The 27,264-nt window shown below is 40.6% G+C and overlaps 6 protein-coding genes across 11 annotated transcripts; 3 read left to right on the forward strand and 3 right to left on the reverse strand.

The window, feature by feature from the left end:
• Positions 1-2,435: 2,435 nt before the first annotated feature.
• On the forward strand, positions 2,436-5,618 carry LOC108627320 (uncharacterized). Its single transcript, XM_018028504.2, has 7 exons — positions 2,436-2,602; positions 3,688-3,880; positions 4,168-4,505; positions 4,669-4,725; positions 4,800-4,977; positions 5,088-5,311; positions 5,392-5,618. Exons 1-7 carry the CDS (start codon positions 2,498-2,500, stop codon positions 5,446-5,448), a joined length of 1,152 nt encoding a protein of 383 aa, XP_017883993.1. The 5' UTR covers positions 2,436-2,497; the 3' UTR covers positions 5,449-5,618.
• A 292-nt stretch (positions 5,619-5,910) lies between these two features.
• Positions 5,911-7,663, forward strand: LOC108627321 (uncharacterized). The gene is made up of 4 exons (XM_018028505.2): positions 5,911-6,146; positions 6,701-6,746; positions 7,005-7,243; positions 7,419-7,663. Exons 1-4 carry the CDS (start codon positions 5,988-5,990, stop codon positions 7,503-7,505), a joined length of 531 nt encoding a protein of 176 aa, XP_017883994.1. The 5' UTR covers positions 5,911-5,987; the 3' UTR covers positions 7,506-7,663.
• Positions 7,664-7,729: 66 nt separating this feature from the next.
• On the forward strand, positions 7,730-9,864 carry LOC108627316 (uncharacterized). 4 transcript variants are annotated; one of them, XM_026815499.1, is made up of 5 exons: positions 7,765-8,010; positions 8,067-8,268; positions 8,560-8,658; positions 9,273-9,629; positions 9,711-9,864. In XM_026815499.1, the coding sequence occupies exons 2-5, from the start codon at positions 8,113-8,115 to the stop codon at positions 9,795-9,797; spliced, it is 699 nt and encodes a 232-aa protein (XP_026671300.1). In that variant the 5' UTR covers positions 7,765-8,010; positions 8,067-8,112; the 3' UTR covers positions 9,798-9,864. The 4 variants fall into 4 exon arrangements, with proteins under 4 accessions (XP_017883987.2, XP_026671300.1, XP_026671301.1 ...); XM_026815500.1 differs by having other exon boundaries at positions 7,765-7,972; XM_026815498.1 differs by having other exon boundaries at positions 7,765-8,268.
• A 77-nt stretch (positions 9,865-9,941) lies between these two features.
• Positions 9,942-20,041, reverse strand: Tsp5D (Tetraspanin 5D). Of its 3 annotated transcripts, none has more exons than XM_018028528.2 (5): positions 19,840-20,041; positions 14,371-14,482; positions 11,914-12,105; positions 11,656-11,838; positions 9,942-11,489 (listed from the first exon to the last, which is right to left on the reverse strand). In XM_018028528.2, the coding sequence occupies exons 2-5, from the start codon at positions 14,431-14,433 to the stop codon at positions 11,154-11,156; spliced, it is 774 nt and encodes a 257-aa protein (XP_017884017.1). In that variant the 5' UTR covers positions 14,434-14,482; positions 19,840-20,041; the 3' UTR covers positions 9,942-11,153. The 3 variants fall into 3 exon arrangements, with proteins under 3 accessions (XP_017884017.1, XP_017884018.1, XP_017884019.1); XM_018028529.2 differs by lacking the exon at positions 19,840-20,041 and adding an exon at positions 15,033-15,258; XM_018028530.2 differs by lacking the exon at positions 19,840-20,041 and adding an exon at positions 14,544-14,981.
• Positions 20,042-20,477: 436 nt separating this feature from the next.
• Positions 20,478-22,128, reverse strand: LOC108627323 (protein THEM6). The gene is made up of 3 exons (XM_018028507.2): positions 21,785-22,128; positions 21,106-21,320; positions 20,478-20,794 (listed from the first exon to the last, which is right to left on the reverse strand). Exons 1-3 carry the CDS (start codon positions 21,927-21,929, stop codon positions 20,558-20,560), a joined length of 597 nt encoding a protein of 198 aa, XP_017883996.1. The 5' UTR covers positions 21,930-22,128; the 3' UTR covers positions 20,478-20,557.
• Positions 22,129-23,130: 1,002 nt separating this feature from the next.
• Positions 23,131-27,112, reverse strand: LOC108627326 (protein THEM6). The gene is made up of 4 exons (XM_026815520.1): positions 26,934-27,112; positions 25,746-25,960; positions 24,982-25,167; positions 23,131-24,610 (listed from the first exon to the last, which is right to left on the reverse strand). The coding sequence occupies exons 1-4, from the start codon at positions 27,088-27,090 to the stop codon at positions 24,500-24,502; spliced, it is 669 nt and encodes a 222-aa protein (XP_026671321.1). The 5' UTR covers positions 27,091-27,112; the 3' UTR covers positions 23,131-24,499.
• Between the last annotated feature and the right edge of the window lie 152 nt (positions 27,113-27,264).

Genomic DNA, 27,264 nt, shown 5'->3' on the forward strand with positions numbered 1-27,264 from the left:
AACGCTTTTACATCGAACGTATTTTATAGGAACCCATGGAAGTCATGGGAGTACAAGTGGTAACCAAAATACCTACGAAGTTCACGAAAATATAGAAGAAGATACCAATTTCACCTGGCACGGGAACACTGGTGGCACTTTTTCAGGCTCACGACCAACCAGCACTCAAATCGTTATCCAAAATAAGATTGCTCCTAAGGACAAGAGGCCTTACCCTTACAAATACTCTTATGACAATTTGAATCGAATACAAAACAAAATTGCGCCAACCTCGGAAGAGGATTACCCGATTGAGAATAAGATTGCACCAAAAAGTAACAAAATTTCGTTCCAGTCTTAACTTTTATAGTCTATCGAAATTCACTGCAAAATGCAAAATTTGTTACATTCAAACATTATATAATACCTATGTTCTAATAGAGCTTTTATGTTGGTGCAGAATTAGCATTAAACATACTAATTAATAAAATTGTCGCATCACACTGTCACAATCAACACTGTAATTGTAATTTCTGCGTAAGTTTGTGTGGATCTCATCATGTTTCCGATGCATGAAACATTTCGTGATTTCGGGTAGACCTGTTAAAATTCATGTTGCGTCTCCAGACTCGGAAATCTTTTTGTCCTTCAAATGTGACGACTTCAGCGAACTTCAAAAGAAAAGAACGCATGTATATACTGAATTGAAATAAATTCTTTCTCATTGTCCATTGATCCTTGTATTAAAAAAAAATCCTAGTGAAATTTATGTAATATATTAAATAGTTCAACCTTCAGGTTCCACCTGATCAGAATCGTTGAATTATAATACAATATGTGCATCGAAGCAAAGAAAACAGTATCTTAAGACCAGATGGAATTCCGGTTTCGTAGTATCACAACAATCAATTGATTAATGTGAAATATTCCACTGCTACGAGAATGAAATGCACAACGAGTTGATTACAAAGTGCGATTTTTTACTTCTCGCATTCCACTGTAAATATCTAATAGAAACCACTATCATTCATACCTATATACAATTGTGGTACTATTTACAGTTCTACTACGTTTTGAAATTTGGACTTCATTATATTATGAGTATTAATTGAGTACTTTGTACCAATTTTCACCTATTCTCTAATTTTCACGTTTGCCAAAACTTTAGTTCTTTTTTAAGTAATACGTATATAATATGTATATAAAAGAAGAAGTGCAGAGTTAGACTGTACTTCTTTCTGAACTTCGTACTAACGACTCGATACCATTCTTAGAATCAAATGATTTGAAATATAATTGCTAGATTTGAATCATATTGTGACGCTGCACATACACATTTACTTTCCACAGTGAATGATAATTACCTATCATGAGGCGGGGTATAAAATTATTCCGTAGTTATCGTAATGCCTTAGCGGACGCAAGAAAAACACAGCGTGCGCAAGGTTGAATGAATCACGTATGCGGTTCCGTCGACCGAGGGAACGACAAAGAATGTGTCGCTCAATTTTACATCTTTCACACGACTTCCTTTCGCTTCCTACGATTTTACGTATTGCGGACACGTCGATAGTCTAGCGAAGACAATGACCCGTCGAAATCGCTTCGTTTCGAGTTAAAAAAAAAAATTAAACTCTAACGGGATATTTCGAGAACCTTGATCTGTCAATCAGAACTCGTAGAGTGTCTTGGATCGCCGATGTACCGCTAAATTCTTTAGAATTCTTTTAGTAAATCTTAAGACGAAGTAGTTTATCACGTGTAACTGGCTCGTCTAATCAATTCGGCGTTGGATCAATTAATAAACATACATCTGGTTTTGCGTCATCCATTCACCTCGTAATTACTGAGTCAACTATTGTTTCTTTACTAGCGTTTTTGCAATTCTCTGAAATTATTCCCGTGCGCGGTTCTCAGTTCACGTCAAGACAGACAGAACTATCACACGTCACGATCGCATCGTACTAAAATGTGTGCACAGATAAAATCTCTTAAGTCCCATAATCCCTTCAAGTTCATATGAAAACTTCTCAAGGATGGAGAATTATCTTTATCTATATCAGTATATTCAAATAAACAAAATAACACCATTATATTTCTGAATAATTAACTTTTTTTTTAACAAAAAAACGATATTATAAATAAAATCAGTTTGCGTTGCTCCCATCGCCGAATCCTTTCACAAATAACAAAACTGACGATGCAAACGGCTGGCTATGCCGGCTAACCATCTATCATTCTCGGCTACTATTGCCCGTTCTTGACCCTGGTAGTTACCCATTGTGACAGAATTCAGTAGACAATTGTTATAAATCGACGATTAACTAGCGAAATACTTCAACCCGCCGATAGCAACGGCACGAGCAACAACTTCTTCTCGGGGCTACGTCAGTGCGTTCTTTGTGTAATATTCCTTCCCGACGAGAGGAGGTGGGCCGCCGAGATGCCTTGCAGGTCTTTTTAGAAATCGGTGGTAAATGCGGCGGCCAGCCGACGTCCAGAGTCAGTTGATAGAAAGATGCTGCGGCGCAACGTTCTCGCAGTGTTCACGTTTCTCCCAGTGATTGCCGTGAACGGAATGCCTCAAAATGCTGATAACAGTGGTCAAGCTTCGTCGGCTAATGTGAGTTTTCCTACTAGTTGAGAGTAAATGTAATCAATTTATTAAACTGAGCGCCTCGATGAATTTAATCAAGTTCCTATTTGTACTTGCTTTGTGAATAATCGTGACGCAGCGATTTATCGAATTTCGATCGACGATGACTGAACTGCTTACGAATTTAGCAAAGGTCTGACAAATGATAGAATTTATATTAAAAGAATTTATGAATCCCTGAATGTCAGCTTTAGAACTGTGAAAATTTTTTTTTATAGACGTGCCTTGCAAAATCAATGAAAGTTTCGTTCAATGACTTTCTAATGTTTCCGACTGTAACGCTCTAATTGAATAACGTCTGTTGAATGTTCTTGCTACAATTATTATGTGAACAGGCAAGTAACGAAAAGTAAAATACGTAATTGATTGAATATAAAAGAAAATTAGAGAAAGGGTAGCTGATGATAGAGTGTCATTAGGTAACCGAGAAATGTAACGACTAGTAGAGAAAGGATTGCGGAAGCTAGCGTTGTAACGAGTTCGCAATGCTTATGTAGACGTTTGAAAAACAGGGTTTAGATACTGTCGATATTTTTAGCTTTAAAATTAGAAACATGTATTTGTATAATAACACATCCCGTCTTTTAAATGCGAAGCATAGAAGAAGGTGACTCATAAAATATAGGTAAAGAAAATGTAACTAGACCATGTTCTAATTACTTTTGCGTCACCATAATATTCTTCCTTATTTATTCCATACACTTCGATTAATCTTCTTTATACATTGTAGAACACTAAACATTGACAGAGGTCAGACTTAAAAGACAATTAGACGATTTCGAAATCGCACATGCATTTCGCTAATCACATACAGTAAATGGCCAAAGAATGTCGCTTTTAATTAGCACACTCATTTCCGACATGTGACTACATAAGACTCTATTTAGTGAATTTTAAAACTACTATACGAAATAAACAAGCTATAATAGTTTCTCTGTTAAAACTACTCCAGAGAGAAAAACTAGTTAAAATTAAATCACGATCGTTTCCCTTTCGCCCTCGAATCTCCGGAAACAGAATAGAATTAATTCGTTTCTATTTATTTTTCACAGCTGCCATTAATTCAGTTCACCAACGGTGGCATCAGATTAAATTTTGCTGGCTACCACGCCGCAGCCGGGTTGGGCGGCCTCCTGGGTGGCTCCCAAACTGGTGGTGGACTACACGCGAGTGCCGGTACACCTTGGGGTGCCCACGCTGGTGCTGGGTTGGGTGGCTTGCTCGGCGGCGATAATGCGAATGCTGGCTAGTATTATTCCGTTTTGACGTCACACTTTTTCTATCTTCTGTTAACTGTGACCTATTACGCCCGGAAAATAATGATGATACGAATCAATTATATAACAACACTGCACGTGTTGCAAATTAATGCTGTCTCGCGGAAACATCCAAATGTCGTCAATCTCGTATAAAATATATTTTTCATATTTTTGAGACACTTCAGACAGCAAAATAGCACGGGATTTCTTTTGATATTAAAATTTTCCTGATTTATTTATCGTTGTAAAAATATTCTACAATCGAACTGATAGGTGGTGGGCTCTACGCAAGAGCGGGTCTCGGGAACGGAAGACACGAGGCAGCGGCCGGATTAGGCGGAATGTTGGACGGAAGCGGAAGATCTGCTAATCCAATTAGAGGAGGACTGTTTGCCACTACTGGACTTCGTGGAGTTGGTCTATCAGCTGGGGATGTTAGCGGTATACCGATACCAGTACCATCCGCTCCCGATGCACCGTTTGCTCCGAGTAACCAAAAGCCTGACGAACATATCGACAAAAATAAACCAAACCCAGAAAATCCAAATAATAAAGGACGCACTAATATTCAAATAATCTCTCGATCGGATAAGAAGCACAAAAATAAGCTGGTTCGTTGAATTGCCTCATTTTTATATTTGAACTACCAATTCCCCTTCCGTATAATAATTTCCCCGTTAAAAAAACCGTTACTTCCCGACTTTCGGTAGTTTTAGCCTTAATCAATAAGTGAAAGGGTATTAAAATACGATTCTCAAGGATAAATGTCAACAGGTTGGCGAATCATCGACCGAAAGTCCCAAGCCGGCGGATCCACCAGCGAACAAAGAAGTAAGAGATTTCTTGAACGATCTCGAGTATTCTTAATAGGATTTACTGATTTCTGAACATGTTCATTGCGTCAGATTCGTGAAGTGATACAAGCGGCGCCTGCGGCGGGTGCTGGATTATTCGGCGTTGTTTCCGTGGAACCTCAAGTACCGCCGGTGACACGAACGATCCAAAAGGTGAAAGTAATTAGCAGCGGTATCGAACCAGTCCCTCCTGCTCCATCTCTGCCTAGCGAGGCGAATGAAGTTACGGGTAAACTAGTATTTACATTTAAATATCAAGCTCATTACATTTTCTTGATTATTATAATAAATTTTGTGACGTAGCTTATAAATTATAACTAGTTGTTGATGACTTTGCAGATAATTTTCCTCGTCGAGTGAGAATTGGTCGCCCTATTAGGAAAAGGCTTTGGGGACCAAGGAAACAAATTATTTTTGATTATGGACCTGCAGTAGAGGCACAACCTACTGTTCATTCGGCTCAGAAGCGTCAGGCCACGAACGATGCTAGCAATACACCTTCGCCAAACAACCCGGCGTCACAAACTAGCAATACCAGTGGTTTCTTCGATGACATTTTCAACGTAAAACAAACAGAAAATTACTGAATTTTAATGTTTGAATATAGCCAGCCGTAAGGCTAATTAGACGTTACTTCTTCCAGATACCAATTTCAACGCTAAACGCTGTTAACCAGTTATTAACTAACAATTCCGGATAATGAGAGGGTTAAACGCGCCTTTCAGTTTTAGCTCTTAACGGATATTTCTTTTACTGTTTTACATAATGCGATATCTTCGTGGTAATGTACATTATGATCCATTAAGAGGAGTCTAAACAATTTTTTGTAAAATTGCACGAGAACTTTTATATTAAACAATTATAAATGGATCAAGTCTCTTTCTTTAATTTACACTGTTGAATTCAGCCTAAATTAATTTTTCAATTATTACACATATGAATTAAAGCAGCTTTTCCATCGCACGTGTCATATGCCTCTTATCAGCTAATGAGAAGTTTAAGTTGCAAGCGTAACTTTGCACTTTTGTAGAATAAAACGTAGTAATGGTATTGACATTGAAACCGAGTGACGTGTCGAGGAAAATCGATGGTAATTTGACTACTAGAGTGTTTATAATAAATACTGCAGATATTTTAATGTGATAAGAGGTATATAAACGAACGACGGGCTTAAAGTTAAATACAGTAGAAAAAACCAAGAGGATAGCTCTCCTGCTGGCAATACATCAGTAACGCATCATGGCAAATGTAAAACTTTTAACGCTCTTCATGCTCTTCGCATTTGTTGGGACATTTGCCAGTTCCTCAGCGGAGGAATTAAGGAGCCATGTCAGTCTAGAAGAAATCCGACAACCGCCCTATCTGGTGAAGAGAGCAGCTGACGATGGACCGGGCGAGGTAATGTTTCCCTTTCTAAAATGACAAATTCCGGGAACTATTCTTTCGTCTGTCGTCTATCTCATTCCTTCAACGACAATAAGTCATTATGTGTCATTGAAAAAAGTAGATTCATCTGTTCTGTATTTTTCATATACTTGAAAGAATTCAATTTTTGTATAAAAATAAAGATTCTTCGAAAGTCGTAGATTAGTCTGTGATATAATAACTATGAGAAGGAATTTTATTTGAATTTTCAAAATCTGATTGACGAACATGTAAATTATACTTTAGAAAATAGATCGCTTATTCATACCACCAAAATTTATTTCAAGCTAGCAAAGCAAGTGAATATAAAAAATTGTGTTAATTAGCGAAAGAAACATGAGTATCAGTAATTGCTATTCTGATCTTTTATAACTTGTACGTACATCGAACTGTACAATTCATTCAGTGTCAAAAAAATAATCACAGGTGTATAGAAGCGAACGGATTCGCAATTCGAGAAAAAAGTGTAAATGAACATCGCATTGTCACTACAACTTGTGTAATAAAAGATTCAAAATATATTGTAGGTCGCACCCGGAGGTGGTTCAGGGGAATCCGGAGAAGATACCAATAGTAAGTATTGTAATAAAAATCATAGAAATCATCTTAACAAGAATTATTCACGATAGTCAGCAAAATTATTTGCAACATTTTTAACCATCTTCACAATTATTTAACTAAACTTGACTAAAGAGTTCTTTCGAAATCTTTCCATATTCACATTTGATACATTGCATCCAATCGAAATCAGTAGAGTTGAAATATTCTCAGTTTTAAACTCTAAATTCGAGTGATAAAGATATTAATTACAAATTATGTTCCTTGGGACAGATGTAGCGGAAATACAGAATATAATAAAGAAGGTTACGACCATAATTGGAAATGTGTTGTCGTTAAACAATGTCGATAAAATACCTGCGCAGCTTCAGGATATCCTGAGCAGTGTTCAGAGCATATTGAACACACTCACAATTAGCAACCTCATAAGTCTACTTGTAAACAACGTAGACACCTTGAAGATGATACCAGTACTTGGATCCGTCATATCCACAGCGCAGCTTGTGATCAAAGTATTACAATCTATTCAGAATTAACTTTCGCGTATAACACAATTTTCCTAATACAGTTAGAAAAAGAAGAGAAGTATAGAGATATAGTAGATATAGTATAGAAAAGTATATTGTACAATTTGATCTATTCATTCTTAAGTGAAGATTTTCTTCTAATTCAAATCTGTTTTTTCAGGTAGTGTCGTCAGTTTATAGAAACGTATACCCAATAATAAAAGTACTGTTGGGTTCTGTAACCTCACTTCTGCCAGTACCATTATAACGTTGAGCTCAGAGGGGAATTAGAAAACTTTCTAATTGCAACCGTATCTAGAGCCCAATCATACAATGTTTAACAGCCCGAAATCATATGTGACGGTAAATTGTATAGCTATCCCATAATAAGTTCGACCAAAGAATAAATGCATCAATTATAAATAATTGCAAGCGTTCATTTTTGTCTTTCCCTTCTCACTCCCCAACCTCGAACTAAATTCTCTAATTATTTCTATCAATCCTCGATTCGGATCGAGAACGAACTTCCAAGAAAACAAGGCTTATACTGCGCTCGATTCGAGTAAGTCGATGTTAGCATCGCGAAGCAGAATCGAAAGAGAAAGTATCGTGTCGTAAGAGAGTAAGCCAAGTTTTATAACGGAGCGCAACGAAATTTCTTAGTCGCCGTGCGACTGCGATACAAAGAACAGTTCGTTCGATCAACTTTCTTCTTTGCGGTTCTCAATTCGGAACGTACGTTAGATCGAGATTTTAAGAGGAGAAATAATTCGGTATGTCTCGATGATAAGTAATTCTATCCAGAAATGTGCACGATGTTGTTATCCAGGAAAAAGAATAATTACGAAAGGAGAACGAATCTTTTTCGGAGAACGATGAAGAGTACGTACGGGCGAAGAGAAATTTCAGGACTGTGCATTCTGCTCTTTGTGTGTCGGTTCAATTCGTGCGGCGGCCTACCTGTGGAGCAGCCAACCACATTCACGTTGAACACCGGTAACACGCAGCCTCTATTCAACGAGCAAGTACGGGTGAGTGAAATTTGTTGAATGAATTCCTGAACCAAAGAGGGTAAACGACCGGATTTAGGTACAAACTGAATCTATATGAACTGCTAGTCAAAATCTTATCTTTAAAAGAATAAAAATTTTGGATAGCAGTTCTTAATTGATCATTCAAATCCTGAATGTTGCAAAAATCGGTAGGCATATTATAGTGGTAAGGAATAAACGATGTCAGGGAAGACGAAGAATTGGAGGTAAAGTTACAAAATTCTGTCCTGGCAGAGAAGGCGGGTCAAAATTGAGTCTCGGTTTTTGTAGGAATTTTTAGGACGTATCGCGGACGCGATTCGAATCGTCGCTGGGAGGCTCGTGAATTCCGTCACGTTGGCCAGAAACATCATAGCCGATCGGTGGGAGGTAATTGGCGCACTGAATTCATTAGTCATTCGATCTTCGTCTTCATTTTAGCTTTAGAAATAGATTTGAGAAATATCAACGAGCAGATCGATTCATCTGGCGATTTCGTAACTTTTATCCAGCACAAGGCTGCCTTTTTTTCCAATCACATGTGGTAATAATGAATAACCAACGAGCCTCGACGGGTGGTAAAAACATATCGCGTGTAAAAGTTTCCCGAGGTCAGGTCTTGTGCGAATACGTATTACGCATGAACCCACCGAATATTTACTTACTAAAAACGTTCACCTAACACTCATGCACACGTTCTACGACTAAATGACTGCAAATAAATATAGTAAACATCCCAATTTCTACTGAGTGTCTTGAGATTGCGTACAAAATAATAAAAAAGAAAGTCAGCAAAAATTGTGATATTTACTATACATATATCGGAATCGTGACAGGTTCTAACGCTGATTGATATTCGTGCAATAGAGTTCTAATTTAAACACTTCAAGAATCCTTGAATAGAATAGAATAAAACGTTAAGAAACATTTTTCGGAAGAATATCAATTAGCGTTGAACGTTGAAACAGTAATTGCGTACATTAAGGTGCATGTTCACCAAGTAGACAGCGGCCAGTGAATCGCGGAACAACGTGGCCACAGTAGTCGCGACCAGGTCTGTGGCCTTGAACCCGGGCGAGGTGTCCTTGTGGAGCACCCAGCATCCGCCAGTAACGAACACCCATGCGTACGCTCGGGAATCGGTTCGGCTGGAGAACGAGGCCGAGCAGGCGATCGCTGAACGGCCGATATCAAAGCCTTTTTCGGGATTCCTGGAATCCTTCGTGAATCCGACGCCGCTGGTAGATGGTATCAAGGAGCAGGAAAAGTATGGAAACTCTGGAGACAAGTTCATAGGAGTTGGAAGGGCGCTGGTCAGTGGCTACGAGGGACTGAGCAATTTTCTGAACGCCGTTGTTGACGTAAGTATCTTTACGAACAGCGTATCAGAATACTAGATTATGACAATTATTTCAACTATTTGAACTGACAATTGTTTCCAGTTTCCACGGAACACTTTCAGACAAAAATCCAGGGAACTCACAGAGGCGCTGAATCACGTTGGAGCTCGTTTGGTTGGACTTGAGTGACGCTTGTACTTACTGTAAATTATAGTTGACATATTCTATTTTATACTTTGCTTATTTGTTTGTTGTTTCCTTTGAAGAATTTTTTTTATTTTATATTAACTCATGTGATGAACGATGAGGAATAGAGAAACAGTTTGAAGAGTGTTCTCGCATAAATATATTATTTATTATCCGAACAATAATACGTAATTTGTTGGTTTTTAGCCAACATGATCTTTGCGATCTCGTAGCAAAGCTGCCTCCTTACACCGAGTATCCACCTGTGCAACATAAACATTCTACGTGTGTATTCTAAACGTGTTCAGTATATTTTCTCAATACCTCAAGTGCCATGCCACTCGAGACACATAAAAAAGACCCTTTCAAGTGGTTCTGAGCAGCCCCTTGCACAGGTATACAGCCGGTTTCTCAAAAGAGCAGGCGGCCACGTGCTACTATATTATTAACTACGAGATTAACTCTTCCTTTCCATCGTATTTAATACTACGCATTAAATTACAAAATAACTTTAACAGGTATTTAAAAGCTTGTAAAATGTACTGTATATTTTTGTTTAATTTTCAATAAAAAATAATAAGGGAAAGGAAGGATTGCATTGTACAATAGAAATGGTACTCGATCGGCTCTGCTGTGGATTTAAAGCTAACAAACTCCGGGAGTCGCGGTCCCCACGTGGAATGCAGGTCTGATCTTCAGCTATAAGTAAAAATACTTGTGCTCGCATTCGCACGACCAGGCATGCAACAAGCGAAAAGAAATAATAAGAGCCCCGTCGTGCGTAACGCAATTTTGGTATGCGCCGTGTGCGATAACGATATCTCTAGTAAATAAAATCGCATGCAAGATAACATACATAAATACGTTCGCGTTCTACGTTTAGAAATAAAACAGAATTTCCCTTTCATGACATTTAATCGCCGTGGCGGCAGTCGCTTTACTTCCGTGTCGTTTTTGCGGTAGTATTACTGTCTACGAATCCGAAGCTGTTTCGTTAAAAAGCTCTGACGAACGGAAGAAGAGTCATTTATCAAATTAACGAGCCGTTAGAGGTAATGGCCCGCGGTAAACGTCTCTAAAGCCGAGCTCGTTAATCATCTCGCTCCACTTTCTCGCTGATACGTGGCTAGATTTTTGCGATCTTCGCGGTGATCACTGGTGCTGCACAGACTCTACGAGAAAGAATTCGTTCGAATCGCGTAGCAGATAGAATTTGCAGGAAGCCGGGATCATCAATGATCGAAATCTTCTTTTAAGAATAAAGAAGATCGCGATCATCGTCGCTTGCAATTATCATCGGTTAGTTTTTGCTCTCGATGGACCTTAGACACTGGTCTCGTCTAAGATCCATCTGAAATTCTAGGTGTTCGCGGTGTCGTAACTCTTGTACGTGTGGGAGGACTTCTTGTGCCTCACTGTGCAGAACAGGATCATGCTCGCCACCTGACCGAACAGTTGTAGGAAAGCCACAACGAGGCCAACGATTCCGATGATGTGCAGCCTGGTGACAAGCCACATTTGTATGGCAGAGGCGCAGCCCTCTTTGTACCACAGTTCCTTGTTGCGCCCCTCGGGATCCTGTCGGCCGCAGTAACGAAACCTCTGCGAGCAGCAGGAATCTGGGACGCGATCCTGCATTGGCCAAGCGTCGATCCGGTACCAATCGGTATAATCTCGAACGCCGCAGCAGTGGAACTGAAATTCGATATGCGAAATCTCTTAATTAATATAAAATTTGAAATCTGAAAACAGTCGAATAATGATAAGAATAAAATAAATAATAAGCTAGAGGAACGTTTGTATTTTATATTGAAATATATATTTTATATTGAATATATTTTCATACTGAAATGTAGCTTACGTCTGTATGTATGTGGTCCCAGACGGCAGCAAGGGTTCCCGGTTCTCTAGTCGCGTTGTAATGTTTCTCGATACCGAACAGCAGCTCGTCCTTCAAGCTTTTAGCCAGATACTCCCTGAAGATGAAGGCCAGAGTGCCCAGCATGAATTCAGCCAGGAACATCAGTATAACTAATCCGAAGTACTGTAAACGGAGACGAGTTACGTAATGACAGAATCGAGCGAAGGTCGAACAGTCGAGGTAGAGCGTATTACCAACCGTGATCAGCATGCATCTGGATTGAAACCATGCACCGCAGCATCCGAAGAAGGCTACAACGAAGGTTAAACATCCAGCGCCTAACAGCAGCGAGTCAGCTGACGCGAAACTGTACTGAGGGACCAAGGTCGTGTATCCGGAGTACGCCAGTCGTAGCCAGAGGCCTGCACCCAAAATTCCACAAGCGCATAACTGTAAAGTAAATAAGATATGAGATTTACTGAGCACGTTTGTGAAACAACGTAAACAATTGAATTGTCTTTTATTGTCTTGAAAAAGTCACGAATTCTGTATATTACATTGTGAAAAGTTTCTATAACTGGACAGAGTTTAAAAATAAAATAATGGAACCTTTTCACAAAGAGGAAAACGGTGAAAATGTAAAAGTGGCGACCCACTTGGCAAATGCTCGATTCCACAATTTGAATGCACCATAGAACAATAGAAATTGTTTCTTAAAAAATGATTTGGGAAACAACACAAGTTTGATTGTTGAGACAGTCTCCCCTTGAGGATTCAGTGCACGCTTATGCACGCAACATGATCGCACTTCCGTATTAACATGTCGCCTTGCGAAACTTTTGCGAATACCGAGGTCGGTGGGTTCTGCACCTGTGACTCGACCTCTAATCGCGGTACGACTTTCAATCCCGAGTCACGCTAGACGCACTGAAAATAGGGACTCGATGAATTATGCAGGAGAGACGATTCGACTTGAGAATGTTGCCGAGAAACCGAATTTTTTTTCACCGTCTGGAAATAATAGCGAATGAAAAGTGGGCTATTCGTGGGAAAGCCTGGGGACATTGCAATTAAACAATGCAACGTTTGCTTTCATGGAGAAAGTCTAAAATACTAGTCGACTGTATCCTGAACTTTGGCTCCCAGATTCCGATTTTCGCCTTCGTTGCCGTTTATTATTATTTGTCACGCGGCAAGGAAATATCAATGCTCGACTTTCTTCGGGCATCAAGTAGAACTGGAAAGTCGTCTCGATTTACCTATTTCCTTCGCAGTTGGTGGTCGGTTGCATGGTTACCGTTTCAAAGGGGAAATCGTCGTCTCGGTTAAACGAAACAGAGTTTCTGGGTAAAGTTCCCGAGAGATGGCTAGATCAAATAGAAGGGATATTGACCTCTCTGCGGAGATTGTTGCGGTTTAATAATTTGCCGTCTTTCTGCTTTGTCCGACTACTCGTCGAGGCATGCGCTCATTATGTCTGCTACAATTGCACGACGATAAGAGTCAATTATTAGTACACTTTTCGACAGAGTGGACCTACTGTTCTTTCTTATACTCTCTCGAGACGATGTAAATTAGCGCGAACATGATAACGACAGGTCGCGTTATCCAATCCGGTCGAACTAGTTCGAATGGAATAATTTATGCGGGCCGCTCGGTCACGGTTTATCGACGGGAAGCATCGTAACCGCGAGGAATGAATGAAACGACCGAAAGAACCAGTCAGTCGACGATTAAACGAACCCGCTCGTTAAACTCGCGCTCGATTTAAACCAAGTACCGTTAAACGTCTCTTGAAAGATCGCATAAAACTAGAAGCTGATGTCTTGAAGCCAATCTGGCCGCGCAATTAAAGGCGCCATTTAATTAGGCTTGTAGAAAATTATCCGTCTCCCTTTTTCTCCCTAAGCAAATTAAGATACACTCTCACTGTGCAACGTATTCGCATCTGAATGGACTTTTAAAATATTTATTTCATTAAATTTTAGAATTACAATGCAGGTAATTAATCAAGATTAAGTAAATCGTTTAATCAAGAGGCGTCGAGTAAATTTGCATGCAGATCGTAAGAAAGGCGGGAGAGAACACCTGCTGAAAAGATTTCCAAGGAAAAGTCTGCGAGTACCGTAAGTTCACAGCTCATAGAGCACGGTTCAACGTCCTATTTAAAGAGCGGTGACGAGCGGATTTCAAGTGGCACTATAAATTCGCCGGGAAGAGAGACAGCGGAATGCGCCGATGCTAGGACGACAATGCGCGCCGATTTAAATGCGCGTGCCGCGTGGGCGAGTTATCCGCGCTGCGCATTGATGGAAATTAACTTTGGATTTACTTCGTGCGCTTCGCGACGCGGTTACGGTAGTTACGCGTCCGTACGGCTGTTTTTAGTATTCGCGTGCCGTGTCATCAGAAACGCGGGCATAATATTTATTTTTAATTGCGCAGAAGCTCGCATTACCGTCGATGATGAAACGATTGCGTATGACAATTAGTATGTTTAGTAACGCATTGTCAACGACGAGGTAGCTGTAAACGGCATTCTCAACTCTCAATAACATTTATTTGCATTTCTACATAGAATTTCTATATTCCTGTTTATATGATTTGAACTAAAAATTATTTAATGAATAATGAGTATGAAAAACGTACAAAGGTAGTAAAATAAGGAGTGGTTAAGAAGCGTTTAAAGAACAATTCACAGGAAATGTACCTTACCCAAATAAGAACGTTGAGGGAGCAGAAGACGTGCCTGATGCACGTGTATCCTGTGCGGCCCATGGCTGGATTACCCGTAGGACGTTAACGTCAAAGGGACTGGCAGTGTTTCCTGGAAACACACGAAAAACGCGATGATTCCTCGAGTCTCACCTTTACCACGCCGCTCGCACCTGTCCCTCAGATGTGTCATCGGACGCACAAGCTCGCGCTGCTTTTTAACACGACGCTTTATCTTCATGAATTTTAATTGGCTTACGCACCGAGTTCGTTAGCACTCGTATTTACCGCTCGTTAACCACGCTCCGGATAACTTTCGCTTTTTATACTCGCGTGAGGCACGACCGATTCGGTCGTCGTGGCGAAAGCACGCTATTCGATCCGAAATTGGATAGATTTTTGAATAAACAATGAACGTGCCTATCGGGAACTACGCATTATTTTAAATTACCAGGGAATGAACTATGGAATCTGAGAGCGAGGAGCAATAAAAGGGATAAAGGAGAGGCAACGTGGGAGATGAAGATAAAGCCTTGAAACCGATGATTACGTATTCCATTGGTAGGGTCTGTCGACGGGTATTTCTATTCCCTTGGGGAACGACGATTTCGGGTCACGGAGCACAGAGAACCGAACAAAAGAACCGCGGAATGCAAACTTACAATCGACTTGGAAAGTCGTTGTCTTCATCGTCGTTGCAGCGAAACGGTGATTCAACCTTTCCGCGCACTAGTCCAGTTCATCTGTCATAATGAATATACGATACAAGAGAGAGCACGACGCGAGAGTTTGACGAATGAATCGTAACCGGTTGACTGACGGGGCCGGCGGGCGATCCTCGTCGGACGAGGATCCGTTCCGGTGTGCTCTCGGAATCAGGTTGAGGTACGATTGGCTGTGGCCCCTTCTGGGCCTTCTAGGTCCCCTAACGGGACACCCAGCCGGCAAAACGGGGGGCCTCTCACCTATACGCGATCTCGATCGCGATGCGATGAATCCGAGGAAGCCGTCTATTGAAAAGGCGTTGCACCGCTCGGAGACGCGTCACTTTCCTACGAATCGCCTGCCAAGCCATGATCGCAAGGTCGCAGGAAATCTGCGATCACGCTTTTCCCTCGGTCACGTGTTCAGTGCACGCGACTCTTCGAGTATATATTTGCGTAAACATTATCGCCTTGTACACTCTATGTATTGTACATACTTACATTCCCGTTTATAAGTCTTACTTAGAGTACTTGGATACTCTTTTCATTGAAAAAATCCAACATGATATAAAAATACAATAGTATAGTAAATCATATAATAAATCAGCAAATCATTAAATTCATGAATCTACAAAAAGTTGGGAATCTCAGAATTATTATCAGCTTTAAGTAAGTCCTGCATGCATGTATCGTAAGGAACCCTTTCTTCTCTAGAATTGTAGAGGCAAGAGATTTTACAGGCCACGATATCGAGAGCCAGAATCTCGGGAAAGAGTGCGCCGTGTCCGATAAATTTTTTCCATGCATAAAACATCGCGAGTGCATGTTAAATAATAGAACCACTGGCGCGCAGCCAACCACTGAATAAAAGATCCGTCTGTACGATTTTCCCTCTCAACGCGTCGTTCCAATTAATCGCTTAATTTTTCTGACAATCATTTGTTGTACGTAAACCGATTCAAATCATTCCAGGTGAATGCATATTTATTTCATAATCAGTAAAATGTGAATTCTTGTGCAAATTGGGAACATCGTATTCGTCTACTAAAAATTCATGTTAGCAGACTCGACGGATGTAAATTTCTCGACGGAACACGTCCAACCGCGAGTTATGAACGTTTCTTTGAACAGGTGAAGCGCGAAAAGAAATAAAACCGAGGACGGGTGTGCAACGTTTTCAACTGTAAGAGTTACTTAAATAACGCGTGAAATAGGATCGTGACGCGTTGTTTGTCGAGGAAGAAACGTGTGATTTATGTTCACCGATGATGGAATGTATTTCTCGTCACGGCACCCCCTAAGAATATTTCTACTTGAAAGGATTCCATTTTACTTTATTTCCACGTTTAGCGATGAAAAATATTCCTACGTCTAGGGTCCAATCCGAAAGCTGTTATCAAGATTGGACAATATTGATTCACCTTATCGCTTAACTGAACGCAACCCACAGTACCACTTATTGCGAATCGTGCTCGTTAAACAAACTTAAGCTGAAAACGTGCTCCGAGTCCCGCAGAACTCGTCACGATAAATAAGTTCCATACTTCCCGCCTGTTGCATGGAAAACCATTATTCTTATAAGTCTTTTCCTGCTGCCTTGCGTAACAGCTATTAGATCATTTTAAATGCTCGTCATTTGTAAGCTGACGTATTCATCTGACGAAGAATCTAACATTACAATTAGTATTCTGCGAGCTACTCGATTCAGTCAAAGTAATAAAATTAAACGAACGACTGTTTAAAATTATTGCTACTCTAGTTAAAGTGATACTAAATCCTACATAATTAGAGAAAAAATCATCAAGCCGAAGATAACAGTTTTAGTCAGGTGAACGTGAAGGTGGCTGAAGGCTGGAATCGAACCGGGTTAATCGTAAGTACTTGAAATCAATTCGTGCGATAGCGAAATGGAACCGCAAACGCGGCGGTTGCGGCTAATGAACGGCGAAGAGAGTACGAGGGGGCGTAGAAACGGTCCCCCTTCGCCACGACTTCCTGCCAATTGCGGGCAATTTGCGATCATCTATGATCCTCTCTCGCCGCTCGCCACGTCACGTCAACCCGACCGGCCGCGGCACGTTTCTCTGCGTTTCGGTGTTTCCAGTGTTAACGTTAACGCGGTTCTTTTTACTCCCTCGTTCTCGCCTGATACCACGACGTTCCGTCGCGACGGCTATTCGCGACCTACGCGGCTCGCTTCCCACGTGATGTAACCGAAGAAAGGAATTACGATGCGTACCGCTCCTCTATCGTCCATTATATCTCCCCGTGTATCATCTCGATAGTATCAAACGTAATTACGGCACCACTTGCATGGTTTTACAGGAATTTACGTCTTTTCAATCAGTGTTGCATAAGTTTAAACAAATATAAGGAAACAAATATAAGGAATGAGATAATTACTAATTTTACACGGTCATTATAATGATAAGTAATTGTATTTACTGAACGATAACGGATCACACTTTTCCTCGAAGCGGCGAAGTCTTTAATCCCGTGTTCCCACGCGTAATCCCGCGATGGAAAAGCCAATCACGTACGCCGCAGGGGGATTAAGGGTGGCAAAAGGGTGACGGGCCTTTGTCCGATCACCCGTTATACCACGTGGGAGTAGAAGCGTACACGCATATCGTCTCGCGATTAACAAGCGCATTGTAATAAATTAGGAATTATGACGCTGCTCCCTCGGCCCTCATCCTTTCCCTTATAATTGACGACCCGTGTCTTTTCAAGAGTCTCTCTATGTATAACGACGTTCAAAGTGTAACTTCAAGTATATTTTAATTAATTAATATTTAAGCATAGTTACTGTACGATCCTCAAATAAAGTTTAATTAATTAATTGAAACAGTATCTCGTGTTCAGAGGAACGAACTCTATTGTTCCCGCGCCAATCGACGAGTCGAAAGTTTCGGCGATTATGAACGAAAATAGCAAAAATTTCCCATGGGAGAGCCGAGAAAATGGATGAGCTAGCTGTTAAAAAAAGAGTCCTCTGACGATTGTTTCCACGACAAGGAACATGGGAAGAGAAATCAACGTTCGGCCGGTTCGCACGATCAACGCGATCGTATATCGCCCGCGGATTATCGGACCGGTATACCGCGATACTGCGACGTTTAATTAATGTTTCCAATCCCCCTTCGAACGCTAGGAGGTGGTCCTTGATCCAGAAATCTATTCTAATCTGGGACCATTAAAAAGCTCGTGGTTAACAGCTATCAGGGTTCCTGGTTAATGATTTATTAGTCTGGTGTTTATGAATGTTATCTTCAAGATTAACGGTTTCAAATTAGCTCCTGCAGGACAGCATGTAAAGCATTGAAATATATGATCAAGTAATTTTATTTCTACTTGATATTCCAGATGTGTTGAAGTCGTTTCAATTATCATACTAGGTGAAGAGTATAGTAATATATTCTAATGAAATTACAATATCTTTGATGTTACATTAAATTATATCATTTTTATTCATAAATGGAAATAATGAGACAAATTATTGATAATGTTTGTATAAATATATAACAGCAGAAATTAGAATATGGATCTGACATTTATCAAACGGTTGAGGACAGGTTCAGGTCGTGTTCTATGAATATCAGGTAGCCCTATAATGGAGGAAGATTGTTTCTCATGCGGTATCGCGGGAGAAACATTGGGAACAGGGTTACGACGAGACCAGTGTCATTGGACAGTTCGCATTAGCTCGATTATGAGATTCGTTTATAATCATTATTATGTAATGCCCCGGTCCCGATTGCCTTACGTAACCGAAACAACGGTGCGACCAGTGCTACCCATAAAAACACTCCTTCCGTTGCAGCGAACCGTTATTAGGAAAAAAGGTGATAAAATATGGTTCGAACGGACCGTAAATCATTGCGCTGGAAGCATTGATGCAAAAATTCGAATCACTGAGATGCCAGAGTCGGTTGGCAAAAAATTAATTCTTCTCGTCGTCGTGGGTTTAAAAGCGTTTCTTATCTAATGGAGACACCCGCGACACGAAACTGCCTGCTAATTTATTCGACGCGAAACTGCACTTATCAACCGGTTGCAACTTGAAAACTACAATTTCACAAAAGTTTCTATGGACGAAGGCGGTTTTCTTTCTAAAAAAAACGAGTAACGCAATGAGGAACAATGGAAAATCTGCGTAGGTATTTTCTCGATGCGTATTACGCAAATGTATCCAGTCTTTTAAAGTGTAGAGCGTAATGAAAGGCAGAGGCACCTTTTTAGATTGGACGCTCAGGAATCAATGGGACTCGTTAAACGGGGAATAAAAATGTGGACCATGGCGATAACGCTTTACGATCATGGCGCGATCATTCATTAGCCAGCGTTGACGATTGCGTTAACTAATTTCTGCTCGCATCGCAGAATTCTGAAAAACGATACGCCCGTTCGCGGTCACGATCCCAACGCTTGATAATCAAGAATAGAACTGTCATTTCGTAACGATAAGGCTAAAGTCGCGCTAAAGTCACGTCTTCTTTTTTTACGTCCAAGCCTATTTAGAAATGTCACAGAAAATGAATGAAACACAGATCGTAACTTGTATTATTATAAAACTGTAATGAATATTCATGCTATCTCATCTGTTAAAGTATAGATTACTATAGCTGTAGTTCAATTTTCCACAATTTCGCGAAATGAATCGCATTGGACTTTTTCTATACGTTCAAATGCGCGAGAAATTCAAAAAGGCGGAAGCGTCGATAACCGGAAGGCGATGTTTTGAAACGTAAGTAAGTACACTTACAAGTGGGATGAAAACGAGAACGGGCCGGTGCGGCGTCGTTGTTATGGTGAGCTGTCACGAGCTCTTCGACACTAAATGAATCACGATGGTTCATGGAAACCGCGGAGTCAAGGATCGGCTGCGTTTCGCGATGGGTTTCGTGTTCGCGGATCGACTGCTCGCGGTTACCGCGAACAACTCTCGTACATCGTACGCCAAGTAGTAACATCCGTTCTCCAGCAGCCTGGCAACGGTGAACTGGAAGTCGCCATCTGACGGAGAAATTTAAGGCCGCCGGGACAAAATTAACGACGATGTATTTTAANTTTTGGGATTGACTGTATAGCCAATACATCCTTACTGAGAAAAGATGATATTGATGTTATAAAGGAACAAAATAAAAATATTTATCCATTCGTTTATTAACTTCCAAAACTGAATTAATTATGATTTAAAATAAATCTCTGAATATTAAATATAATGTAATTTTCTTTTATAGCACAATTTTAAAGTAGAGCACAGTATGGGAAAGGCATGACTCTGGCTTTAATTCGTACTAAAAGTCATTTAGGGAAATATTCATACAGGAAGTAAAATTTGACCGAACTTAACATCAAGTCCATTATTAATGTGACGGCACAGGAAACACTCATCGACAGTATTGTATTTAAAAGACTTTAATTACTAACACAGCAAATCGAACAAAACGTATGATTTAAGTACAAAAATGAGATCGCAGTCAATTCTGTTTCTTATACTTCTGCGAGGATTCTTCCATAGAATCGAGCCAATGTTTCAAATCCTTAGGAACTTCGGGTAGCTTCGCATTTGGATCGAGTTCGGCGATTATCTCTGCAGCAGTGACTTTCAAGTTTGTAATCGTTTGTCTACTAAGCACGACCGCGCGAACAAAATTATCCGTCAAAGTGATAAACTCGTGCTCCATGTAAAAGTGTTTATCTTCCCAATAAATTAACTGCAGAAAGAAAGTTTGTTATTAACCCAAAGTCGATCGTGCATAATTAGTCGTCAGACTACAGACTTATAAGGAAATTATGTTCCTATACATATGCAACATACATATACTATGCATATGTATACATGACTACGCTGCGACGTATGCTAATCAATCTTAACACCTCGTTTTTATCGAGTGCTTCTAGGAAAATTCGCAAATAAGTCGACTGACCATTAAAACGCGAAGTAGACAAATACAAAAAATTCGCGAAAAGGTTGACTGATTATTAAAACGCGAACTATACAAATACAAGAAAATTCGCTTGTTACCTTCGTGGTCACTTTATAGAGCGTAAAAATGGGAAGAGCACGGCGATATCGAGTCGACGATGCGCCTTGTACTGCACCGCCTCCTTTTTTCGCTATACATGAGTAAATTCCAGTTCGGTCGTAAAAGTGGAATCGTGCGAAATCCAAATCTCGCAGATACCTCGCATTGTTCATGTGTTTTAAAAACAAGTCGACGTCTTGCGTAGTGCATAATCCTGAAAGAACGAATTATCACTCTCATAACATTTATTCTGATTACACTGACCAATCATAAATGCCGTGCGAAGCGTAAGAGGGTCATGTGCTTCCGGTTGCAGCGACATACAAATAATACTTAAAATTCTTTTCCCAAGCGCGTCGCGTGAAATCAGTTCAAACATTTTTGCGCGCTGACCTCTTTAAATTTTTCCACGCACTTGGCTTGTAAAATTCTAATCCGTTCATTTTATATATTGAATTTCATAAGGAATACATCTTATCAATGACGAAGTCAAAAAAGCCAATCGATATCTTGATCACTGATTAAATCCATAAAGACTTTAGATTCGTGACCAAAAAGAATCCAGCACAGTGTTGTATGAAATTATGGTGTAAGATTATACTTATAAATAAGATTGTGACTATTATAAGTAGAGAAATGTGAAGATATGGGAAGAGGCTTTAAATACGTGATTGTTACCATAGATAGTAGTCGTGTTGAAAATCCTCTTCTTCTTCTGGAACAGCCTGCCGGTGCCGATCGTGAAGATAATGCGGATAAAGTAATTCACGTCGAAGAATATGTAGAGCGCAAGGAGGATCGTGAGGAGGCAGGCGCACACCATTTTTATGTTTACAGAATGAAGAATACGGGGAGCGGGAATAAGTAGGCGCCCGATGTACAGGAGGCCGCAGCCTGAAGAAGACTGAGCGCGCAGTTACCGTGAAACACTGAATAGCGAGGTCGCTTCTTACCAGTTGAACGGTAACGCAACCGGTTCCTTGTGACGTCCAACGGTGCTATCAACGCGTGTAGAGAACTATGCACTCCGGTGGTTGAGCCGCGACTGCTCAACGAAATTCTATTCTTGACACAAATAAATTATCATACGTATTAATCCAGTACGTGACGAATTAAAAGTCATTTAATCCAATTTATGTAGTCCGTGAATCCCTAAACGCGACCTTAGTAAAATACGAGGTATCAAGGAATCATACAACCGTTTTAAAAAATCTAATATTATGTTCTTATTTCAAGTGCGCCTGGCATACATAGGTATAAAAAAATTACAATGGCAACGAAATGGACTTAAGAATTTAAGGATAGACTGTTGTCTGTTACCGTGAAAAATTCGCGAGCGTATGTCAATGATTGCAGACATGAGATGTTAACTCGAACGTAGCACGCGTAACGGAGACAGATCGTTGTCGACGAGAGGCCGTGTATTCTAATCGATGTTGCGTTCAATTCAACCTTCAGTTAATGAGATAGCATTGAAACGACAACTAAAAAGTAGAATCTCCCAAAGAAATGTGGCTCAACAATTTTTTTCATTCAAGAAGAGTATCAATCAAATTCTTGTAGATTACAAGATTGAATATCATGTTCAATTTATTCAACGAAAATGAAAAAACATATATTTTACTAACAGGCGTAAAAATTCAGCTTGCGTAGGCTGTTTAAAAATGTTTGCAAAAGATTAATACATGAATCTCATGTAATTTTATTTTACTTCTTTTTGTCTGGAATCAAGAAGTTAGGAATGGTCGACATTGAACAATGTCCAATTGATGTTCTTCTCTTTCCACATTAATCGAAGGGTAAGACAGCACGTAAGGCATTTGAAAATATAATTTGGGTGACATAAATCATGAGAAAATCTGTTATGCATAAGCAGAATGTGAACTTAAAAGGCGCGACGCGACGTCATTCAGTGAAATTTAAATAAAAATCGTCACGTTTTTATATTTGTAGTATCGAACGATTGTTGCAGGTTGTAAAAAAAAAACGAGTAAACGATCCGGTATAAGTCGATTCGAAATAAATGTTGGTAATCTAGAGGACATTTATTTTCTCATCCTGGACAGTATCGTCGAACGACATGGTTTTCAACATAGTATTATTTCGACAAGAGCGACGTTATTACTATCTAAAGATATAGAACAACGTCTTAACGTGCGTAATGCTATTTTAAACTGTACGAGACTCGCTAAGCCACGTCGTCGGCTACTTTTATATGACCAAACTACGATTTATCAATTTACTTTGGAAATTCAAGTGGAGTACACGTTATTAAGGATTATCCCACGCGAGTGGCATCGGTAACGAGCATATAGCGTTTAAAAAAAATCGATCACACACGAATTACGTCGTATACATATCTCCAACTGATAATTGCCGGAAGCCCCTTGGTAGAAACGTAATCAGGATAAAAAACAGATTTAAAATCACCACTCGTATTTAATACAGGAACTAGTAAATAAAATGTACTTTCAATAATTGATGAGCTCAATCATTATCATTTGAATGTCCATACGTATGAAAAAAAAATTGTGCAACGTGTTATCGAAGTTAATCGAAATCGATGAAGACAGTTCGTCCGACTTCCTCCCGTGAGAAACATTACGGTTACCGAGACCAGTCGCCAAAGAATTTAAATATATGTATATAATATATATATAATCTATAATAAAAAATGTAAATAACGCCTCTTGCATCTCGCAATTACTTTCAACGGCGAACATTCAACAATCACGAGTCCATTCTCACTAGTTTCGGAAGCTTCTTTGGAGTAAACTGTCGACAGTCACCTCGTGGCGCTTTGCTCCACGGCAGGTTCTTCTCACTAGCCATTCCGAAATTCTTAGAATTCGTCGACGTATCGAATAATAGGTTTCCCAGATCCGTCTGATAACCACGCGAACACTGTTACATTAGTAAAATAGTCTTTCACGTATCTATCTAGCGTTTGTACTCTAGATCCCTATTTCACATCCGTAACCATCGAGTCCATATGAAAAAGCCCGAACCGTGCCTTATAAATAATAAGTATGTTTACGCTTGCGAGACACGCAGTGAGTAACATTGAATCAATTTCTAGGCACGCGGACATTCAACTTTCGAGCACCGTGGGCGATCGACCGTTCACCCTTAATCCTTGACTCGACCGCCTCGTCGTCCTTCCAGTTTTATAAATGCTTCAAACTTAACATATCCCCCTTAAAATTGTTCACCCAATAAATTGATTCGAAGCTATCACGTATGTCCCGTTCGAGACAAGAAACGACGACGAAAGGATGTCACGATCTAAAGCGAGATTAGCGATCGAAGTCATCGACCTTAGACAGTCGTAGTTGCGTAGACGGAAGTAGAATCGACGACGCCATTCGCCGTGGACGCCGCATCCTCCTTTTGTCAGCAACGCGTCGACTCCGACGGGCTTTGACGAAGAAGCGCCGACGAGATCTCGTTGCTCTCCAACCACCTGGCAACCTCCGGTGGTATCTGCGGCCTTACGTGAGGTATCTGTAATTGCGTTCACTTTCAGAAACCTCCGAGCGACTCATTCGTCGTTGCTTAAAACAATGTGATCGAAATACAAACTTCTTATACAGTCTAAACATCCCTTGACGGTCTTAATTAATACTTACCAACGAAATAAAAAAACGAGTACAAACTCATACATTGTGTTAATCTTTTTTAACTTTTTTCCTTCCTTGTGCAAAAAGATTCAGTACATAATGATCTTTTTCAGATTTGCATTAATATCAAAAGCGATATTCACATATCATTCAGTCTGTTAAGAACTAGTGGAGTTCGTACGGCGTTTTCAATTATATCCCTTTAAAATGCTCTGTTTGCTCGTGCAAAAATAGAATGAAGTATGCTTGACTTACCTGCGTTACACCTGCCTCAACGCTACCATTCTGCTTGACGCCGCGTTCCATGAGAGAACCGATCACGGCCTCGGCGCTACAGTCCAAAAGCCTTTGTCTGCAAATCGCGATGGCCCTGACGAACCCATCGCCGGGTGTGATGAACCGATGCTCCATGAACACGGACTTCTCATCCCAATATATTATCTGCGAGGACACAATTCCACGAAATTATCGTACGAACGCGGAATTGCACGGCGAGTTAACGAGCGGGGCATTTACGGCTGACCCCTCGAAATGAAAAAGCGAGAATCAGTCCTTTTTCTTTTTTATAGTTGTTATTCCGCTTGTGCACCGCGATAAAACCGTCAGCGGGAGTACATTTTCGATACGATGCGTCATACGACCACCGGAGTGCATACGAAACCGTACAAGCCGCGAAACAATTGGACAAGCGAAAATATATACATCGCACCGGCTACAATTGCCTCACCGATTTTACACTGGCAAGAGTCAACAAATCCGTCTCCTTCCCGTTCCTATCGGTTTACCGAGATGTTAACAATTTACCGAGATGTTGAGCGAGTGTTAATAATGGAACACTGAAGTTATTATCATTTCCATAGAACTCTTGTGACGATCGGAATACGAAGAAAATCAATTTTAAAAAATCCGATTTTATTTAACGATATTTACGAGGATTGATTCCTTGATATATCTGTTACGTCAAGCAGTGAACAGACTGAATTTAATTATGTAGTTTTATTATCAGCCTGTATGCATACCTTCGAAGTTATTTTGTAGATAGACAAAGGTTTTACGAAACGGCGATAACGGATGGTCGCCGCGCCTTGGACGACTCCTTTCCCTTGTGAACAAATTTCCCGATATAGGTTCGTCCTTTCGTAGAAATCCGCTCTGGCGAAATCAAGTTCGCGAAGATACCTCGCGTTGTTCATGTGATAAAGCAACGTATCCACGTCCGTGGTGGTGCAAATGCCTGGAAACCAGACAAATATCAGCGACGACCATAAGAACGCGCATAAAATTAGGCAAATAACGTATACACGTTGCTTCTCGCATCTGTCATCGGGGATTCCATGCAAGACAGGGATAAACAAGAATTCCCGAAGGTCGATCGCGGATAGACTTTTACAAGCATGATTTCCGCTTTGGATTGGCTCCTTCATCTTTGATCATCGCAATGGAAGAAGCGTCTCGGGTTTACATGACGTAGCAGTTACGAAACGATCATTTATTCCGGTTTTCGATCGGAGGCGAAGGAATCGGGGCCACGTACAGTCTTCCAAAATGTTAACGTAACCGCGCGCCACACCTTCGACTCGTGGGCACGGGTCGTTAACGCGGCTTCAAAAAAAACTTAAACGCGGACCGACATCGAAAGAATTGTCGCTTAAGAATACTGTGAAGAAGATAAACCAGCTGAGTAAATCTGCTAACGAGGAAAACTGATAAATAAAAGATTACCGTCCGCATTGGAATATTCAGGCATACTAAGTACTTTTCAATTGGTCGTCCCTCACGGAATCGACGATATCTCGTCTTCTCGCGAGTACACAAGAATCAGGAGATGATCCGCGACATGAATAAAGTTACCGCGATTCAAAACAGCTGGGATCTGCATTGTTTGTGTCACCGTCAGTCCAGTTTTGGCACCCGGTGCCGTGCAATCAATACCCGCGCGGATTTGCGACACGGGCAAACCTGGTCAGGCAACCGATTCGCGCACGTTAGGTCAAGGTTTCCCGGTATAAGTCGGTAGATATTGTAAGGATTCTAGTCTTACGTAGCGACAGGTGCACGTGATATGCATTTTCATGGAATCTCCGCGCTGTTTAGCAACGTTCACGTGATAACGATTAAATGCGAAACACCACAGAGCTCGATGGCTCGACAATTTCTGTTCCGAGTAACTAGAATTGTCGCTTTTCATTTTGAAAGTACCAACATACCGAAGACAGTGGTCTCGTCGAGGATGTGGACCTTCTTCTTGCAGAAACGCGCCAGAAACACGGTGAGGAACATGCGCAGGAAGTAGTGGATCTCGATTAGACCGTAGAGCAACACAACGGCACCGAACACACCGGCCAGCACCCAGCAGGTTATCATGTTGACGCGATCGTCCTGTGTTCGGCCTTGAATTGAACCGGCGACGAGAGGAGGGCTGTTCCTCGGACAGTTGTCAGGCTTTGGAATTTCTCCACCGTCGGGAACTCCACTCTATCGATCTTCTCGTCGAGGCTGATGTTTCCTGGCTCGCTACACGCCGATGAAATGCCGTGC

This window comes from Ceratina calcarata, unplaced genomic scaffold (assembly GCF_001652005.2).
Source record: "Ceratina calcarata isolate Rehan_Ccalc_2016 unplaced genomic scaffold, ASM165200v1 scaffold46, whole genome shotgun sequence".
Classification (NCBI taxonomy): Eukaryota; Metazoa; Arthropoda; class Insecta; order Hymenoptera; family Apidae; genus Ceratina; species Ceratina calcarata.

Coding starts and splice junctions, on each gene's coding strand:
- LOC108627326 (XM_026815520.1), bottom strand. CDS start 27,090: ATGATAACCTGCTGGGTGCTGGCCGGTGTGTTCGGTGCCGTTGTGTTG. Junction 25,961..26,933: donor CGACGAGACCACTGTCTTCG/GTATGTTGGTAC, acceptor TCTGGTTTCCAG/GCATTTGCACCACCACGGAC. Junction 24,611..24,981: donor TTGAGGCAGGTGTAACGCAG/GTAAGTCAAGCA, acceptor ACGCAATTACAG/ATACCTCACGTAAGGCCGCA.
- LOC108627321 (XM_018028505.2), top strand. CDS start 5,988: ATGGCAAATGTAAAACTTTTAACGCTCTTCATGCTCTTCGCATTTGTT. Junction 6,747..7,004: donor ATCCGGAGAAGATACCAATA/GTAAGTATTGTA, acceptor TCCTTGGGACAG/ATGTAGCGGAAATACAGAAT. Junction 7,244..7,418: donor CAGCGCAGCTTGTGATCAAA/GTATTACAATCT, acceptor CTGTTTTTTCAG/GTAGTGTCGTCAGTTTATAG.
- LOC108627320 (XM_018028504.2), top strand. CDS start 2,498: ATGCTGCGGCGCAACGTTCTCGCAGTGTTCACGTTTCTCCCAGTGATT. Junction 3,881..4,167: donor CGGCGATAATGCGAATGCTG/GCTAGTATTATT, acceptor TCGAACTGATAG/GTGGTGGGCTCTACGCAAGA. Junction 4,978..5,087: donor CGAGGCGAATGAAGTTACGG/GTAAACTAGTAT, acceptor ATGACTTTGCAG/ATAATTTTCCTCGTCGAGTG.
- Tsp5D (XM_018028528.2), bottom strand. CDS start 14,433: ATGGGCCGCACAGGATACACGTGCATCAGGCACGTCTTCTGCTCCCTC. Junction 12,106..14,370: donor CCCTCAACGTTCTTATTTGG/GTAAGGTACATT, acceptor TTTACTTTACAG/TTATGCGCTTGTGGAATTTT. Junction 11,839..11,913: donor CCAGATGCATGCTGATCACG/GTTGGTAATACG, acceptor CTCCGTTTACAG/TACTTCGGATTAGTTATACT.
- LOC108627316 (XM_026815498.1), top strand. CDS start 8,044: ATGTGCACGATGTTGTTATCCAGGAAAAAGAATAATTACGAAAGGAGA. Junction 8,269..8,559: donor TATTCAACGAGCAAGTACGG/GTGAGTGAAATT, acceptor CGGTTTTTGTAG/GAATTTTTAGGACGTATCGC. Junction 8,659..9,272: donor TCATAGCCGATCGGTGGGAG/GTAATTGGCGCA, acceptor TTCACCAAGTAG/ACAGCGGCCAGTGAATCGCG.
- LOC108627323 (XM_018028507.2), bottom strand. CDS start 21,929: ATGGTGTGCGCCTGCCTCCTCACGATCCTCCTTGCGCTCTACATATTC. Junction 21,321..21,784: donor CAACACGACTACTATCTATG/GTAACAATCACG, acceptor TCGTTCTTTCAG/GATTATGCACTACGCAAGAC. Junction 20,795..21,105: donor TCTATAAAGTGACCACGAAG/GTAACAAGCGAA, acceptor TTCTTTCTGCAG/TTAATTTATTGGGAAGATAA.